At 38.7% G+C, this 16,255-nt stretch overlaps 1 protein-coding gene across 5 annotated transcripts in view; it reads left to right on the forward strand.

Moving 5' to 3' along the window:
* znf536 (zinc finger protein 536) overlaps positions 1-16,255 on the forward strand; it is a 247,619-nt gene that overhangs the window by 185,145 nt on the left and 46,219 nt on the right. For all 5 annotated transcript variants that reach the window (XM_047362958.1, XM_047362959.1, XM_047362957.1 and 2 more), the window contains one exon: positions 7,431-9,200. In XM_047362958.1, the coding sequence (XP_047218914.1) occupies positions 7,431-9,200 (1,770 nt within the window). The remainder of the gene's footprint in view (positions 1-7,430; positions 9,201-16,255) is intronic.

Consider the following 16,255-nt stretch of genomic DNA (forward strand, 5'->3'; position numbering starts at 1 on the left):
GTTGCTGTTGATGACTTTGGGAGGCATTTGATATCTCTTAGGTTAGAGAGCTGAGTTATGTGTGCTTTGAGTAGTATGCTGCAGTAAGGATACCCCTGAGGGCCATATTTTATCATGAAGGAAGTGCAGAACTCCACCTTAGTCTGGTGCTTTGCAAAACATATTGCAAAATGTACTGCTAGGCCAATCTAATTTGTATAGTGAAACAACAGAAATGTCCTCATCTGGAGCACCTGGTACAAAACTTAGAAAGTTTAGTGAGGATGTTGTCTTTTGAAAAGGAATGTATCCTTGGATATGAGCCTGTTTAGGCACAGCTTTAACGGTGCCTCTTCTACACACAAGGAGGAAAAAAGAAATGCTTCATGCATTCCCAATATATGGCCTTTAAATCATTCCTATACGCTAATCGGAGCAGCTCCATTATCACCACAAGATGACTTCTGCAGCGGCTGAAAATCTACTCTGTGCTCCGGTGACAATGCGAGAAAATTTGCAGATGACAGCCGAGGTCTCGTTAGTCTAATGCAAAGTGACTGACACAATAGAGTTGCTTACCGAGCTGGCCGAGGCAGCATTGTGCAGTGCAATGCAGAGATTAATGAGCGACTAACACCGTCTTGAAAGGAATGAAGTGAATTTAAATTCCTCAAAAAGTTAAAGAGCTAATGTTACAGTATTAATTTCCTCTTGAACATTGAGTGGGAAAATATCCATTAGCAAAATTAACCACAGTTTTCTAGGTAGCTAACATTGTGCGACTGTGGCACTACAGTGTGGGGCCAGAGCTAATGAACACACTGCAGAGGGTGATATTTCATTATACAAATTAATGCTCACATTTTAATGGGAAAGTCACATAATGAATCTAGGCTTCAGTGACAGCAATTAGAGGCCCAGATTGTCCCCTTCTGGACAAGGCACTATTTAGCAGTAAGCAGCTGTGTGTAAAGAAAAAAAAAACTAAAAACAGAACGTGCTCCTGACAATAGCTTCATATAACTTCAGGCCGAAGCACATAGCCAATAAGAGTCCCCGCTTGCTTTAAATGAGCAGAGGGGGAATGAAAGAAATGGAGACAGAGGGAGAGAAGAAGCATGACTTGCCCGTGTCACTTAACCTTAACCTAACCTTGTAATCAGGATGAATCAAGTGGGACCTGTGATCTCTGTCTCTATTCCTCTCACTCCTTCGGGCTCCCTCCCTCTCCTCCTGTCTCTTTTTCCTTTGATTATTTCTTTCCTGAAACAGTTTTTTTTCAGTGCATTTACCTTTTTTATCCTTTTCTAATCTCTTTAGTGTCCTTAATACACTAACAGTGCAAGATTTAATATCGCCCTGTAGAGCACACTTAATATCCAAAGTTCCCTTGTGCATATAGCTCCCTTTATGGTTAGATTTTCACTCTTTAATAATTGAACAGTAAGTCATGGCAGTATTAGAAACAGTGCCAGATTACCCTTAACTACTAAAAGACAAAGTTGATAATATTATTACATTTAGTTTAACAATAACCATTAAATGAACTGATTTAAAAAACTTAATCAGCGCCATATTCAACAAACTCAGTTTCTGTTGGAACGTTATTCAAATATCAGCAACATTGTGGTGAGCCAGTGATCAGCAAAATAAAACAGGAAAAACATGAAGGCTGTAAAGTATGCTTACTATCTGCCTGAAGTAAAGACCAGGACAGAAAGAACAACAGCAGCTCTATAATGAATAGACTTTAAAGATTGGATCTTTTCAGGAAGGGCCCTGTTGAGAGATTATGAGTAGTTAGTAGCTTACCTGAAGTACAAAACTATTTTATCATACTCTGACTCTTGGGTCATATATATAGAACTCTACAGTAATTTACATGGTAGACTTTGGTGGTTGACAGTCTTTCAACATGACTGTTTTATGTTAAACATGTACTGCAAAACACGACATGCTAAGCAAATCAAGCCAAAGAACAAAGCAATATAATAGGATTTATTTTTATTTTTAACATCTTCAGTCGTGAGCTTGAATCTGCAGTAAGAAATCATGCAGCCCAGTTATTGAGCCTTACATCATACATTGTGGCACAGCTTGCTATGAAGGTTTTAGAATAAATATAGAGGTTGCATAATGTGAGATGAACCATGACTTCCAAGACTGGGAGATTTGAAATGGTAGAAGTCTGCTTTGGCTTGGCTCCTAGTTCATCAGCCGGTTTGAACTTATTTCCCTTTGTCCAAGCTAATGTTTTTAAAAGTTATAAAGACATAAAATAGCGTTTGCATAAACCACTGACATTTTGAAGACCTGAAGATATTTAAAGACATTAAAGCTGTGAAAGTCCTCTTTAGTTTTGACCCATGTCAGCTTCAGCCTCTTGGGCCAAATAATATGGATATTCACCAAATGAAGAAGTTCTCTGCATCACATCAGATAACCTTTAAATAGAGCCTCACTTGAAAAACCATTAACCATCCCATAAAACAAAGACACCAGATATCTGACGACAGTCACGCTATTTTGTTCATTTTACTTTTAGACTTTCATACCTTTTCATAATCAAGGAAGAGCACTAAAACGCTAAAAATAAGGGTGATATGTTTCTTTTTTGTTGCTTGGGTTTCCTTTATCAGAAATATTTTTAAAAAGCATTTTTTCTTCCTCCTTTTCCCCAACACACGAAACTCTTTTTTTTCCATCATTCTAACAAAACGTAAAATCTTTTAGCAGGATGTCCTGTTAGTTATGCCACTATAATTTCCATGTCTGTTGTACACATGGGCAGGTAGGATATTCTTATGATACAACAACTTTCAGGAAAAATACCATGGTTATACAGTGTTTTGGTATTTACACAGAAACTAAAAAAAATAAAAATGTTATGTCGTTTTTTAAAAGAAAAGTAAAAAATATTCCCACTGCTAAAAAAATAATACATTTATTATAACAGGTCTAATAATCTTAGCTGTGCCTTACATTTATGTTAATTGCACGGAATGTAAATTTTTTTTCAATGCACAGAAGTGCACAGAAGCCTGTGATGAAGGGGCAGTACTCTATGCTACATCTAGCTGAACAAAACTATTAAAACTGTGGTCAGCTGTGGGTGAGTTTTTTACAGTTTTAACAGCATTACTTTTTTAAAAGCTTGATACCAGTAACAGCTAGTCTCTACATTTTTAGAGTGTTTATCTCTGTGTTTCTGGAAACATTCAAAACCATTTAAAACCTCTGCTTGCAACCTAGAGCTTCATTCTGCAGTCAGAGGAAGGTTTAACTATAAGTGTTCAAGTAACAGCTAAAAAATGTTTTATACGTGGGCCACCACATGTGCTCTACTACTCTACTACGTAGCGTAGCCATAGAACACACGACACACACATGGAGGCCTCAGTCCTAGATGTTATATTTGCAATAACAGTCCATCAGGCTAATAACGAACAGTAGTAAAAAGTTTACCAATCTATTTTTAAGTATTGTACAGCAGTTTCCTGGTTTTGATGCAGCAATGATCTGTCATGTGCCTGGGAAGTTGTGCTGTTTGGCTGATATCAATTAAAAGTGGATTAACGGGTACATAATGACCTTTAGCAGTAAATTGTGTGTAATGTTGCAAGGCAGGATACAGTATATTCCCCAGATGTCACACCAGGCCCCTGACGTATGATGGAGCAGATGTCTTAGCCAGTCCAAATGGCTCTCCAAGACACAAACATACACACACGCACGCACACACACACTGAGATGCACACGGCCGACATGCACGCATAAACATGTGTTCACACACATTGCAAATGGTGCATAGACACGTGCATAAACACAAGGAGGTGCAGAAATGCACAAGTCATCTGTTTCACTTGCTCCAGATATTTATACGCTTAATTTTAAAAGAAAACTGACATAAACGGATCACTCTGAACATTTGTTTTTGCTTTCAGCTTGCCTTGCCCTGTAAACATCAGAAGGACGGGGTCATATGTAAAATCTAGAATGTTTGTCCTTCTCACTTCAGATGGAGTGAATGTAAAAAGTGTACACACGCCTGTTAAACACCTCTGTTATAGGAATACATTTGAAAAGATTTTTAAAAAACTACCTAAACTAATACATTCTTAGCCACATTATTATTAAATTTCAGCATTTAGTCTTCTTTGGTAGGAGTCTGTTAGCATAACACATTTGGACTTGGCAAAACTTGCCTAGTTTACCCACAAAGGCTCTCCATATGTATCACATTGTGAAGAGATATCTTATCCACAGATGACCCAACAGGTTATCTGTCAGTTTTACTTGTAAACTGTAGCTGGACCATTCCAAAACTTAAATTTTCTTCTAATGAAGCCATTTTATTGAATGTTTATTAAAATCCATCCTGATCTGTAGATATTCACCTGCCAAAAACAGGTTTTGGAATTGCGGCCCAACATTAAATTTTAGTTTTCTCAGATCATAAGGCATTCTGCCACAAGATTTGGGGAACATTTAGGCTAAGTCTGGGTGTTTTCTTAGAAGGAAAAAGGCTTCTGTGTTGCAGTCTTCCTCCTTGGTCTAAACAGATGGAGAATGCTCAAGGTTTTGGGATGTTTTCCTAAGGTCTTCATGTTTTCTTTGGAAGAAAAGGCTTCTGACTTTCAAATTTACTTCATAAAGTACACACATATAGAGAACAAAAGAGACTATCGTAACATGTAGAACATGACCAATACTAAACGGAAATTCCTGCAGCTCATTCAGTGTTACAGTCAGACTCTGGGCAGCCTTTCTGCTAGGTTTGCATCCTATCTTTTTATTAGTGTCACTGTTGTTCCAGAGTTTCTCCAATTATTGATGACTGCCTTTACACTACCATGATTTATATAATGTTTTGGATTTTTTTACACCTCTTCTGATATGTACCTTTGTACAATCAGATCATTTTTAACTTTCCCGCAAAGATTAAACTAAGACAGCTAGACTATGTTTCAGGTAAATCCAATTTATTATAACTGAAGTTAGGTCTGTACCCAAGAAGAATAAATGTTGAAACTGGATGAGAAAGGGCATAACTAAAAGTATTAGTCTCAAGGTTGCAAACACTTTTGCAACCAGGTCATTGGGGCTTTCTTATATATATATATATATATATATATATATATATATATATATATATATATGTATTTTTTTTTTTTTTTTTTTTTACTTTAACAGATTTGCTTTTTTTTGTTGAATTGTGCCAAATGAAGGTAAAAGCTAAAAAAAGGCTCATTAAAGGGAAAATAGTGTTTTCATGGTGTATTTTAACAGGGATGTGTACACATTTGAGAGCCACTGTATGTTGTTTGTGCATATAAATCTTTATTTTTCCCTTAAACATTAACAGTGTCTTATTAGGGAAGAAAAAACAGAGGATGGAAAAAAAAATCTTATCAGTCTAATTTCTGTCTAATTTGGCTCGTAGAATATCATTTTGTCCAGTTAGAGGAATTGAGAATGATCATTTGCATCAGGGATGTTTCCTTATTAAATCAGCACTGAGCCTCTGTTCAGCAGCTCACAGGAGAAGCACTTATTGGGTTAAAAGCTCATCTCGTATGGTTTATTTTAAATATACTCTATGCTTCACAGACACTCTTGTGTAAGAGAAAAGATATCAAATCATTGTCTTTCTTTCTCCAGTCAGGGTTATCTGTCTCTCTCCATGCTCCCGTTCTCTTTTCTTTGCTTTTCCTCTTATTCTATCTCTCTACACTCCTCAGCATTTCCACCTTCAATTTTCTTTTGTATAGTCCCCCATTCTTTTCTCTCCCATATCAATATTCTATTGAGTTGGTGTTTGTGGCCCTTTATTTGAGAACTCTGCAGTAGGTCTGCAGATCACAGAGTCTTTTTCTGGAATGGTGCCCTCTAAATAATGATAAATTACTTGAGCAGTATGCCATTTGCTAATTATATCCATGATTTACTACACAGCCCGACTTAAATCATTCAAACCAGCCTTGCGTAACAATGCTTTTTTTCACCTCTATGAAATGTTTTCCGTGTGTATAATCTAAATATTTTATTGGCATATACTCGAAATATATATAAAGAATGTGTATACAAAATACTAAAACCATCCTATTACCTTTTATTTATTTCTCCACCAGTTCGCATGCCTTTACACACAGTTATTGTTATCCCTCTTACAGAAATTCCACTCTGGCAACTTTTTATATGTATGTGTTTTAGGAAAAAAAAAATCAAGCTTAGCATTTTTTCCCTCTTTGTTCATTGTTTAATGAATCCAAATCTGGCTCAGACGCAAAGCCTATTATAATTGCTAGCAGGATGTGTTCTATTTCAACATAAGTATCATTCCTATGGAAGATCTCCTTCAGGCGGAATAATGCTGGTGTTAAACCATCATCAGGAATATACATGAATATGGATGTGAAGCATAAATAAACACATGTAGATGTTACAGAACCGATTCCCTCGTCTTCTACTGTAAAATAAATCACTTTCATTTGTATCCTCTGCAGTGAATCATATTGTTCTTTATCACTGGGCTCCAAACAGACATGTGGTACGCATGTGGTGTCCACAAATTTCCCTTGCCCTTTTATTACTTTTATGTAGCAGTTTAGCCTAGTTTGTATTCTGACTCGATTCACTGCAGTGTGGCTGGGGTTGTTTTACTCTAAGGGGGATCTTCTTTTCCCCCTCAAGAGAAGCTGCAAACGGGAAATGTCCAAGAAATGTCACTCTCACTGTTAAGACACACGCCTGAGAGAAAATAAAGCCAGAGAACAAGAACAATGACCCTACTCCAATCACTCTTATAAATACAGATCTGGTCACACCCTTAAAACAACAGATAACATTGAGGCAGTTTTGTTTTCAGTTGAAAATATTATCTCTGGCAGTTGACTAAAAGCACCATAAGCTGAAATGTTTAATGCTTTGATGATGTTGAAATGAGTGATGGCTAACTCGGTGAAGCTAGATCAGCCCATGTTTACTGGCCTACTCCTCTCCTAATGCAAGCACATTAACACATACATATATAGGCATCAAGTGGCAGTGGGCCAGAGATTGGAAAGGACATGGAGTTGTTTATTGAGAGCTTACTCTGGTTCATTATCATAGTTGTAGCTTCATTTTGGTCAAAGCTGTAGCATTTGTTTTTCTTTAACTGTTCCTTGCTCTTTTTTCTAAAGCCATCTTTTTTTCAGGTACTTAACACTAACATGATTAATGCAAACTAATATCATTTATTTTAGTGGTTAATCAAATGCATATCTTTTTGGTGAGCTCATTTGACCTAATTTTCTTTGTTGAGGGAGGTTACATGACCCTAGGGTCCACTTTCCCTGCTCCAATAAATAGATTTTGATATGGAGTTAATGTAATAAGCAGGTTAATTATTCACTGTTTTCCTAATCTCCTTCTTTCTCTTTCTCTCTGTCTTTTTCTTGGCTTCTCAGGAGAGAAACCCTACCGATGCCCCCATTGTGACTATGCTGGCACCCAGTCTGCAAGTTTGAAGTACCACCTAGAGCGCCACCATCGTGAACGTCAAAATGGTTCCAACACAGGCTCATCCTCTGGCCACAACACATCTTCAGATCATAAAGAAGATCCTGTAAAACCAGGTAGTGGCATCTTTGCCCGACCAGATGTCCTCCGTAATGTTTTCAAGGGCATGCCAGCCAATCTGGACTTTAGGGCTGGTTCACTGCTGCCACATCAGTGGGCATCAGCTGGAATAATTTCTGCGCATGACCGAGATCGCGATCGTGGGGATCGACGATTTGATTCGGTCACTTCAGCTGACAACCTAAAGATCGCTGATGACCAATCCCCCATTATTTCAGTAACTGATAGTGCCGCTAGCTTCTCCGATCTAAGCAGGGCTTACCAAAGTATGATAGGGAACGGAGTCCACTTTCAAGGTTCTCTCCAAGCTTTCATGGACAATTTTGTCCTCAGCTCTATGAAAAAAGATGTTACTGACAACCAGAACCCTATCCAACTGCCGGCCCAGCGCTACCATGATAATGGTGAACCCAAAGCCAAACGAGTAGTCTCAAGTGAACAGGAGAAAGACGATAAACCAGAACCCAATAAGCATTCGGAGCCTGGAAAACCTGGGTCCCAATATGAACCTCTTGATCTGTCTGTGTCAGTACGGCCTGAGTCTGGACCCGGATCTCTGCCTGGCTCCTCAATCACTGTTCATGATAATGTGGCTTGGCATGGCTGCCTCTTCTGCTCATTTTCTACTTCCTCTTTGGAGCTCATGGCTCTACACCTTCAGGCTAACCATCTGGGTAAGACCCAAATGCAGCGATCTGATACAGGCAAGGAAATTCAACAAGAGGGTGTTTCTACCAATTCTACCATTCATTCTTCCAATATAAAGATCTCTGCTTTGGCTCTAGACAGAGAAGGAGACAGAGATGGTGAAAAAATCCAGGGAGTTTGGAACAACCACATCGACCAACCATACAACCCCTTCCAGAGTGATTTCTTCAGGAGGTTTGGAGGCCTATATGATGGATCTCCAAGAGTCAATCCAGGCCTTCAAGGTTATATAGCAGAGCAGGGACTGGAACTGCATAATCAGGTCATTGGAGGAACACCGTCAGCTGTGGAGGACCAAATTGGTGAGAGGGGTTCATGTGGAGATACTGAGTATGACCGCATCGGATCCGATGAAGAAGTCATAAAAGCTGGGGAGCACAGCACATGTGAGACCCCTTCAAACACACCCAAAAGACAACAACTACAAAATAATTCTGAGGAAGAGGAAGATGATGGTAGAGTGGCTGAAGAAGAGGAGGAAAGAGATGATGAGGAACAAATGGACTTGGAGAGAGAGGAAGAAGACAGTCCAGCTTCTGACAATGGCCTGGTTCACGTTAAAGAGCTGCAAGATGACTCCTCTCTTACTCTAAGGAGCAGTGTTTGTTTATCAGCATCCTCCACCACCATGAAGCCACTTCCTATGGTTCCCCAAACCCAGAAACAAACCTTGGCACTGGACAAGCAGTGGCAGCAGGGCCTGGGCCTCCTGTATCCTGAAGGCGCATCAGGACTTTTGAAGGCTGATCAGCAGACCCACCTAGAGCAGCAAATGACCATGCTGTCAGTTCTCAGAGCCTACAAAAATGACACCACGCCTACATTCAATGGCCTGGGAGGTGGAAGTGCCGGTGCAATCACGGCTGGCATGAAGAGGTCTGACGGAACCGGTGAGCATGTGTGACACCTCATGGTATAGTTAATGCTGGAAAGCACTAACACAGGTTTACAGACATTACAAAAAATATCCTTCACTTGCATAAAATACAATTTATAAGGTAGATTAAATTGCACCACCAATGCACACATATAAACTGAAAGCACACAAACACATAAACATTTAGTTTTTTGCTTGACACCCACAAAGGAGTCCCAAACACTCACTAAGTATCCCAAGATTGAGTCTGAAGTGATTTTAGCCTTACTTTAAGCAAGTTTCGAAGCTATCAGCCTGGCGACTAGCAACAGATTAATCTTTATTACACATTTATATTACAGAGAGTGCAGTTCCTCCTTCCTGCTCCTCAGCATGGGGGGAATAACCCTGGATGAGTCAGAGCAGGACCTCAGTTCCCTGTGCCATCTCATCCACATGTCTCTTAACCATCTTAGCCCTCATAAAGCTGGCTCCCAAAAGCCCATTACTTTATAAGATTCGTCGATCTATGACCCTGTGAAAAATGAACTGTCAACTTTCATGATTCTGCTAAGGTTATAGCTGATCCTTGAGACTGAAGAAAAAAGTCTTCTATCCGCCCCCCCATCTATTTTTTTTACAGTGGTTTCTAGCTGCAGAGTGTCTCTATAACAAGAAAGAAAAATTAAGTGCTGGTGGTGAGCTTTAATATCATAACAATAATAATCTCATTGGTTTAATAAAATCATTTAAATTTTTCTTTATGTAGAAAACAAATGAACCGAAAAGGCTGCAACTAGAAAGCAAAGTCTGTATTTACAGGCATAATAATTAGAAAAATTGTGACTATAAAGCATATTTCAAAAGGGAGAAAGGGTTTGTATCATAATGTCCTAAACTTCACACATGTTTTAATCCATAAGAAAGAAGAAGGTAGCTCCTTTTGCAAGTAGACATATTTGACTTTGAATTTTTTGGCAATCTTTATACTTCTCAGTTCTAGGCCTTCTTCTTTTTTTGTTGTACCTCCTCCCTCTCTGCTCTATTTTTAGAAAATATGGGATTGCTTTTCATTGTTATGCAGATGACACACAGATATACTTACCATTAAAAAATGCAGACTCCACCTCTCTTCGGTCTCTGCAATTATGTCTGGATGATTTGAAGGCCTGGGTGGCCCTAAATTTCTTGAAACTAAATAAAGATAAGACAGAGGTAGTGATTTTTGGCAGATCGACAACACATTCCCTGACTAATCTTTGCTCTCTGGCCCAGTATGTCAAGCCGGTTATCACAAATTTCGGGGTCAAGATGGATGCTGGTCTTAAGTTGGAAGCACATATTAGAGCTGTTGTAAAATCCAGTTTTTTCCACTTAAGGCAGCTAGCCAAAGTAAAACATATCCTTTCCAGACTGCATTTTGAAACAATAGTCCATGCATTTGTGACCACAAGGCTGGATCACTGCAATGCACTTTATATAGGAGTCAGTGATTTATATGTTTCCCAGCTCCAGAGGGTACAAAATGCCGCTGCTCATCTTTTAACAGGCACCCGGAAATTTTATCATATCTCCCCTATTTTAGCTTCCTTACATTGGCTGCCAGTACATTTTAGGATTCATTTTAAAATCCTTTTATTTGTTTTTAAAGCTCTTAATGGCCTGGCCCCTCCCTATCTGTCTGAGCTGTTACATTCTTACACACCGTCACGTTCCCTCAGGTCAGCTGATCAGTTGTTCCTGAAGGTGCCAAAAACAAAATGCAAGCTCAGAGGGGACCGTGCTTTTTCTGTGGCAGCTCCCAAGCTTTGGAATGATCTTCCTTTGGGCATAAGAGAGGCCTCTTCACTCACTGTTTTTAAGTCACTCCTTAAGACCTATCTTTTTTCTTTGGCGTTTGGCAAAATCTGAGATGTTTTTACTTGTTTTATTGTGTCTGTATATTAATATGTATTTCATATTCAATCTTTTTCCATTTTGCATTGTTTTTATGATTGTGTACAGCACTTTGGTCGTGTCGGTGTATAAAGCGCTTTATAAATAAAGTTGGTATGGTATGGTACTTCACTAATGATCACATTGAGACACTACAAAAAACATGAGTAAAATATTTTTTTAAATAGTGCTAAAATGTAAACCTAATAAAACAGGCTTGTTTCAGGTTGCTTTACCAATTGCATAAACGTTATGTAACAATAATCAGATATAATTTTGAAAAGAAAGGCATAAGTCGGGTTCGGTATCTTATGCTTTTTACAGACGTAAACAGGAAGCAGATGGCTAGTTGAAGGGGAAAAGAATCACTTAACATTAGAATTCCGACATTAGGTGTGGAACACTGCTTGGTTCATGACTTCAGGGTTACAGTTTTCGGCTTTGGTCATTTTTCAAATCCTTAATCAGCTTTTATATGGTACATAAGGAATCATTACTGATTAAAAAGGGTTTTCACTAATTTAGCAAAAAAGGTTTAAAACTGTCATTGTCAAAGTTAGATCTTTGACTTTGTAAGTTGCTCTCTGCTTTTCCAGTCTAAGCAGTATAAGGAGGCCACTGGGTTTCTTCTTGTCTAGCTAATTTCCTAACATGCAAGACCTCTGCTTTTGTTTAACTGATAAAAACTGCAAAAGTTCAACTTGCTGATGTGCTCAGGAAACATCTGCTTCAAATATTAGCTAAATTTAGTTGATATCATTGTCAAACAATAATATATGTTTAATTCATATATATTTTGTAAAACAAAAAAAAAACACTGATAATTCAAATATGTAAAATATGCTGAAACGAAACCATAAGGGAAGAGTGCGAATATTGTGTTTTCAGGACAAAATAAAATTTTTACCAGCCTCGTTTACACCACTGTCGGTGTGTGCTATTATCATGCCTGCTTCTGCCAGTCCTGGTTCATATGCTACTGTTGTGTGGCTGCAAGTGAAATAATAGGCACACTTGTCTCAGTAAAATGCACTATTACAGTCCTTCTTTATGTGTCCACTTGTAAACCCCTTGTGTTGGGGGTCACCCGTAGCTTGAACAAAAAGAGACACACACTCCAGTGTTACATGGTGGGTGGAAAAAAGGTGGGGGTAGCGCAGACGTCTGTAAAACTCAATTCAGACCTGGCAAAATGTGATTATCTTGAGTGGGTTTGCATTAGGTTTGTATGCAAATATGGCATAAATCATTAATATCGAAATTCTCCCCTGAATCTGCGTGAACTCTTGTAGGGCACACATCGCACGCCTGGAGTGACCGCTTCTTCATTAGTATGCCCGGAGGTGACAAAAAGGGGTACAATACACATGAATCTGCCTGCACTTTGACTCTTAACAGATATAGTGCGGATTTACACAAAGATACATTCATTTGTCTTTTGTATTAAACCACACTTCAGCAAACTACCCTTGAAAATTTGGTTTGTCAATAAACGTCATTAGCAGCATCAGTGGCCCTGAGGTTTCAGTAATCAGACAAGGTATCTGGTTATTCAAGTACAGTACATGGTAAAGATTGATATATACCCCCACCATTTGCTGTACTCTAGGTGTGCTTAACACAATCAATACTTGGTTGCAGTGCAGACCTATCTATAGCCATGCATTATCAAACATGAAGTATTACATTATTCAAACAGTGCTGTACACGCCACGTCTGCTTGCGAACATTGCTCCTTACGTTGTATTACTCACGTTACCTCAACCCCCTTGTTCACTTAATATATTAAATGCGGCGGAGGACTTTGGAAGGTTGAGACTGACAAGGTAGAGAGCATGTGTGGATGATTTTAAAGGAGAAAATGGCAGAGCTCATAGCTGAGTACCTCTTAGAATTAGAGGAGTAGGCAAAAGAAAGAAGTGAGGGAAATGCTGGATGTATTCAATTATACCCATCACTCCTAGTTCCCAAGTCCTCTCACTATATACTCTATAGATCTCCTCATAATTGCTGTGTTTTGTTTGTGTAAGTGAAAAAAATGCACAGCTATTTTATGCTTTATTCATTCAGATATGTATAAAAAAAATACTTGAGCATTTTTAATGCTCAGTCTTTATTAATAAACTATATCAGTGTCCTGAAACATTTTGCTGGATCTTATCAAGTGTCATCGATTATGAAAGGTTCCAAATTGTATAACTTTTTACATTTCTGACAGCAGCACCTTCCTCTACACCTCCAAAGCATGCATATTAAATTAATTTTGTAATCTTCTTTGATGAAATTGCCTGTTTCTCTTACCTTTTGCAATCGTTCATCACCAGGTACAAGTTTTTCAAATACACACTGGAGTTCGCATGTAAAGCTGAAGTTTATATGTACGATTTCCTCCCACATTGAAAAAATGTGTTAAGTTACTTGCTAACTCTAAATGTACCTATTGACTGTTGGGATGAGCATGAGCAAGATTAAATGGGAGCAGAAAATAGACAAAATTGTATTGTTGATTTGGACTGGTCTTGTCCTAGACTTGTTGACACCCTTTAACTTCTTTTTCCTACTGGTTGCATTGAAAAAAAAATAACATCAAAATTAACCAAACAGGGTACAAGCATTTGTTGGGTATGAGTATTAGGTGCAGCATTTAATTCACTGCTACATGTAAGTCTATGCATCTGTTCTCTATAGAAAGAAACATATTTGTACTATTCTTCAACGCAACATGTTTAGATTATTCTTGTTTTTGATTAGGCCGTGATTAAATGATTTGACTGCAGATATTACCTGTCTCAATATACGTATGACCTTTCAACGAACATTGTCCATTTAAACACATGCGTTAGATCTTACTACTAAACAGGCAAGGGAATCCCAAAGGTAAAACTATACTACAGTTATGAATTCCAAAGAAAACAAAAGGTAATTCTTTAAAAATGTGTCCTTGGGCTTCTTAATTTCATTGTCAAAGCTCATGTTTCAACTCTTGTGTTTTCTTACCGTATCAAACGTTTAAATGGTTTAGTCAAGGTTAAATCAGCTGTTTTTTTTGTAAACACTCTAATTTGATTAAAACTCAAACCAGAGTTGTACCAACATCTGAGTGGCTTTTCAAATCCCTGATGTTTCTCTGTTTGGACCAATACAAGTTCACTGGTCGGTACTTGTTTTTTTTTTCCTTCAAATTCCTGCATTTCACTTTCCCACACTCCAGGATCCATCCTTTTTATGTTTTTCTCACTCTCAAGTCTTTCTTTCTTTGCTTGTTGCTCGAGGCCATGGGCTCCTCCAGTGATTAAGCCATCTGGAGGCCTGTCTGTCTGTCTGTATTTTACTGAGAGGAAGACTACTGTTGGTGATGCGCTTCCCCAGGCTCTTATTGTGCGCCTCTGCGTGCCAGAGTGACAGTTCTGACGGCTGGTGAAGGCAAGGTGCTATTTCCCAAGTGCAATGATATTACCAGTTTAACTTGTACAGAGGTGCATTATCACCTTGTCACCCAAAAGAGCAAATAGTGTAGTGTTCAGAGCAGTCAAGTGTAATAGCTACTGTCAAGCTGTAAACCTGTTGCTTGCTCTTGCTCTCAGTCTCTAAAAATATTTCTCCATTACTAATTCCCATATATCAATGGGCTGCTGAAAGCTTATATCAGAATAGGCATCACATTCTTCCTTTCTTGGTTTTTCTCAGCCATTCTTTATAATACCACCAATAATATTGGTCACATCGTGTTTCAGTGCAGTGAATGAGAGGCAGGATCAAGTTGCACTTGATAAGAAAGTAGAGACGAATGGTGGACGATTGCAAAGTTGCATGACAATTATTCTATTCAGTGTTTCAGAGACAGGATGGGGAAAATCTAGCGTGAGAACAGTCACAGAAAGCATAGTGTATATATTTGTGCAAATAAAGTGCTTTTATGTCTATATATTGTTCCACCAACAGCGGGTTTGCACAGTATTTGATATTGGAAAACATTAAACAATGGGTTATAAATTGGCCTTCTAACCCGATATATTTGACATGATCTCTGCTTCCCATCTCGTTAGTTTGCTGTTTGTTTCTTTTCTTCCTTGACTCCTGTAGACTTTGTTCGGTTTGAGTTGCTCCTCTTAAGAATGCAACGTTCACTTCCCTAGGCGCCCTGGAGATGTGAAGAGGATGCCTCAGAGGAGTTGTACTCATAAAGCTCCTCATCCTCCGAGGAAGAAACAGAGAGACAGCACAGAGATTGTGTGTGTGTGTGTGTGTGTGTGTGTGTGTGTGTGTGTGTGTGTGTGCGCGTGTGTGTGTGTGTGTGCGTGAAAGAGAGAGAGAGAGAGAGAGAGAAAGTAAAAGAAAACAGCACTGCCAGAAAAAGACAGACAGGCATAATAACTACACTTACAAAGCAAGTCGACACATAATGAGACAATGCAGCAGAAACTTCAAGGAAAAATACTGATATATAAAAAAACAACAGAGAGCAAGGCAGAGCACGAGGAAAACAAGGGGTTGTGGGGAGGGATAAGTTAGAAAATTATGAAAAAGAAGAAACTATGTCAACTTTTATTTCCTCTGCGATTCCACATCAATGGAGGCATGCTGCGATACTAATAAAAACAAAAAAAATATACACAGGTAGAGACGCACAGGCAGCAAGTTGCTGTATTTGAAAAGCTCTGTGGCAATTAAGGACAAATAAGTTGCGTTATTTCCCCAACGCAAAGAATGATCCTACCACTCGCTAAAAAAACCCCCAAAAAAACTTGTTTGATTTAAACATCAAAAAGCACAGAGAAGCAAATAAATAGGAGGCAAATAAATAAAGTTAGCAAGGGAGGAGGGGGGGACCGAGCACAAACCGCAGGGAGAATAAGAATAGCGAGCGTCGAAACAAATCACCTCGCAACATTACAACATTAGCAGTTAGAAAATACACTTAATTCCTCAGCAGAGATGGATATAAACTGCATTGTTGCGTTGCAAATCCCACCGACTGGATTTAAACGGCTGCATTGTTTTATTAGGGAAATATGGGGGTGGAGGAACGCTGCTTATTCTAATTACAGTGATTTAATCAGGATTAGAGAGGTTACCTGGATGAGACGAGGGGGCATCTGTGGCAAGGGCACATGCTTTTAGACAGTCGGGTTACATGCAACTGGATGTTCCGAA

The sequence above is a fragment of the Girardinichthys multiradiatus genome, chromosome 4 (genome assembly GCF_021462225.1).
Source record: "Girardinichthys multiradiatus isolate DD_20200921_A chromosome 4, DD_fGirMul_XY1, whole genome shotgun sequence".
NCBI lineage: Eukaryota > Metazoa > Chordata > Actinopteri > Cyprinodontiformes > Goodeidae > Girardinichthys > Girardinichthys multiradiatus.